This window comes from Gracilinanus agilis, unplaced genomic scaffold (genome assembly GCF_016433145.1).
Source record: "Gracilinanus agilis isolate LMUSP501 unplaced genomic scaffold, AgileGrace unplaced_scaffold10878, whole genome shotgun sequence".
NCBI classification, from domain to species: Eukaryota; Metazoa; Chordata; class Mammalia; order Didelphimorphia; family Didelphidae; genus Gracilinanus; species Gracilinanus agilis.
Window position 1 is genome coordinate 1 of NW_025341230.1, and position 3,926 is coordinate 3,926.

Sequence of the window (3,926 nt, forward strand, 5' to 3'; positions counted from 1 at the left end):
TCCTTTTTTATCATGAGTATCTTGAAGTTGTCCTGGATCCTTTCTTTTTTGGTCATAATTAAGTCATTCACAGTTGATCATCATGTATTATTTTTACTGTGTAGAACATTCTTTCAGGTTTTTTTGTGATCATCTCGTTTTTCATTTCTTATGGTAAAATACTGTTTCATTACAATTATATATCACAACTTGTCTAGCCATTCCCCAATTGATGGTCATCCTTAAAGCAAATATCAATAATTTGGAAATAGGTTTTGATCACTGACACATGTAAAACCCAGTGCAATGTTGTGTCAGCTATAGGAAGGGGGAGGGGGAGAAAAGAAGCGAAGAAACATGAATCTTGTCACCATGGAAAAGTATTCTAAATTAATTAGTTAAATAATTTTTGACCAAAAAATTAATAATGATGATCATCCTTTCAGTTTCCAATTCTTTGCTATCACAAAAAGAACTGCTATAAATATTTTAGAATTTAATTGCTTTTCTTTTCTCCTTGATCACATTAAGAAACAAATATAATAGAGGTAGTGCTGGGTCAAAAGATATACACTGTTTTATAACTCTTTGATTTTTATGCCATATTCCTCCCCAAAAGGAAGGGATCAGTTCATTGTTCCATCAACCATATACTAATGTTTCTATTTTTCCAGCCCGATATTTCTCATCTGAAAACTTTTTATGTCTTTTCCTCATTCGTCAGTTGGAGAATGGCTCACACTCACATCATTGACCACTAAGTTCTTGCCCTATTTTAGATATTTAACCTCTATCAGAGACATCATCTACAAAATTTCTCTCCTACCTATTTATTTATATATTTCCTTGTAATCTTAGCTTCATTAGAGTTTTATTTGTACAAAAGCTCTTTAATTTAATGTACTGAAAATTATCCATTTTACATTTTAGAAGTTTTTCTATCTTTTGTCCATTCTTAAATTTTCTTCTATCCGTTAATCTGATAGGTAATTTGTTTCGTGTACTTCTTATTTGTTTATAATATCTCCCTTTGTACCCTGTTCCTGTATTCATTTTGGTCCTAACTTGATAAATGGTATAAGAATCTAATTTCTTCCAAACTACCTTCCAGTTTTCCACATAATTTTCCAAACGAACAGTAAATTCTTATTCCAAAAATTTTGAACTTTACTTTTCTCAAACAAGAGATTACTATAATCTTTTATGAAAATCTTTGTCTATTCTGTTCCACTAATGTACTTTTAAATTTATTAGCCAGCTCCAGATAGCTTTAATATTTACTGCCTTAAAATATAGTTTGAAATCTGGTATATCTCCTTCTTTAACAGTTTAATTTTTCTATTTCTTTTGATATTTTTATGCTTTTTTCCAAATAAAATTTTAAATTATTTTTTCTAATTTAAATGAAGTGGTAATTTAGTAAGGATGGCATTGAATAAACAGGCTACTTTAAGTCAGATTTGTCACGCTAATTACATTGGTCCTGCCCAAAATAATTTCTATTTCTCTAATTATTTAAATCTAACTCTATTTCTAGGGAAAGCATTTTATAATAATATTCATATAGTTTCTGAATTTCTTTAGGAAGATATACTTCTAATTGTTTTATTCTATGTATGATTAACTTAAATGGGATTCTTTTAGCATCGTCTTTTGCAGGACATTGTTAGTGATATATAGAAATTGTGATGATTTAGGGAGGGTATAGTTTATATTATGCTACTTTACTAAAATTATTGAAATTTTTCATAACTTTTTAGTTAAACCTCTAAGATTTTCTATCAATTTTTTCTTATCACCAGCAAAAAGAGATCATTTTATTATCTCTTTGTCCATTCCGATACCTACAATTTCTTTTTCTTCTCATTGCTATTGCTATCACTTCTGCTACAATATTGAACAATATTAGTGATAATGGGCATCCTTGTCTTACTGTTGATATTAGAGGGAGGGTTTCAAAATCATTCCCATTGCAGATAATATTTACTGATGCTTTGAAATGTTTACTTCTTATTCATCTGAGGAAAAATCCATTCATATCTTTGCTTTCCAGTGTTTTTAATAGGAACCAGTATTGTACCTTGTCAAAAATATTTTCTGCATCTATTAATCTATTCCTATGATTTGTGTTACTTTTGTTGTTGATGCCCTGGAGATGGCAGGCAAGGAATGGACAGGAGAGGAGGGTGGCAGCTCATTAGATCCTGCAGACAGAAAGTTTCCTATTAACCACTTCGAGATGCTGGCAGCCTTGGGCAAACCACTGGTTCTCAGGGTACCATCTTACCAATTCTAGGTAACCTCTAGATCATTGTGGGAGCGTTCCTGGCTCTTGTTCTGGCACAAGTTATAAGGAAATCGGCTGTGAGACAAGTGAAGCCAGGGCTAGAGGAAAAGGAATCTAGGCTCTATCATGACTCCAGGGAAGTGGGGCAAAGCCTCCTCAGTGTACGCCTGCATCCCCAAAAAGAGGAACACTATGTGGAAACAAAGGTTTATGGGGAACTTCAAATCTCCACTATTGGGATTTTCCTCTTTGTGTCCAGAGGGCTCTGCTTCCCCCACTCTGCCTTGCCTGTGGGTGCAGGTTCCAAATTAACAAGGCTTTGCTGGAAAGAAGGGGAGCTGTGGGACAGGAAAGGGGAACCCTAGCTGTGAGCTTGAGCAGGGGCAGAAGCTGCTCTGCCCTGGGACCAAGGAGGAAGCAGCTGCTGCTCTGAGCTGCCTCCCCTGAAGAGCCCAGAGAGGTTTTTGTTCAGGGCTGAATCACTGTGGGAGAGGGAAGCTCTTAGACTGCTGACAGTAATAATCTGCAGCATCTTCAGGCTCCAGGTTGCTGATGGTGAGAGTAAAATCTGTCCCTGACCCCCTGCCACTGAAGCGGGCAGGCACCCCGGATGCCAGACTGGTAGCAGCATAGATGAGGAGCCTGGGGGCTTGGCCAGGCTTCTGCTGGTACCAGTGTAAGAACTGAAACGTAGTTCCGAAGATACTTTTAGAAAGGCTCTCACTGGCCCTGCAGCTGATGGTGACTGTCTCTCCTGGAGATCTGGACAGAGAAGCTGGAGATTGGCTCAGCACAATGGCTCCTCGGGAATCTAGGAAGTCAACATTAGAAGAAGACAGAAATGTGTGAGTCCAAGTCACAGTGTAGGAATGAGACTATTTTGTGGCGATCACAGAAATCCCAAATGAGGGAGTGACAATTAGCTGTGATTCCTGCCAACAGGAGACAGACTCCATCTCCCCCAAAGACCTCCCAGGGTAGGTGTTCTGGGCCTCATCATGCTTGTCAGCCTCTCTCTGCCTAGGGGGCTTCCTCAGCCACTGGATGGGAGGCTCATGAGGTTTCTAATCCCTAAAAGTCTGGAGGCTTCTAAACTCCTTCCCTGCTCTGCTGAGACTTACCCTGAGCCCACAGCACCAGCAGCCAGAGAAGGTGGCATGAGGAGACCATCCTGGCCTTTAGAGACTTGTCCAAAGAGGATTCAGAGCCCTGAGAAGGCAGGCAGGAAGGAGGAAGCTTTTATCTTGTGAGCAGGGCTCATTGCAGCCCCCTTGTGTCCCTCTATGCAAAAAGCACCAGGGCTCCTCTGAGCTTCATCTCCAGGGCTTTGGAGCCTCACTAAGTCATACTGACTGAGGCTGAGGCTGGGGATGAGTCTCTCTTTTGTGTCCCCCAATTTGGGACCTCAAGAGAAAAGAGAAGATCCTGTTTAGTGGCTGATATAGGGATGGTTGTAGCTGATTCTAGCTAGATGAGGGGAGGCTTCTCTCTGTGCCCCAGGACTCTATCAGTATCCCCAGGAACCAGGAGAACTCCAAACCTGGGGAGATGACAGGCATGGCAGGAGCTCCCAGCTTGGAGGCTTGAAGGTGTCTCAGGTGACTGCTCATGCCTCTGCCCCATTGCCTCCCATTCCTGGAGAAAGGGAGAATTCAGGGAG

The 3,926-nt window shown here is 39.9% G+C and overlaps 1 gene segment (V, D, J or C); it reads right to left on the bottom strand.

Annotated features, from left to right (window-relative positions):
- Positions 1-2,745: 2,745 nt before the first annotated feature.
- Positions 2,746-3,436, bottom strand: LOC123253938. The segment is given in 2 exon segments: positions 2,746-3,077; positions 3,388-3,436. Coding segments are annotated over 2 exon segments (381 nt in total).
- Positions 3,437-3,926: the final 490 nt, after the last annotated feature.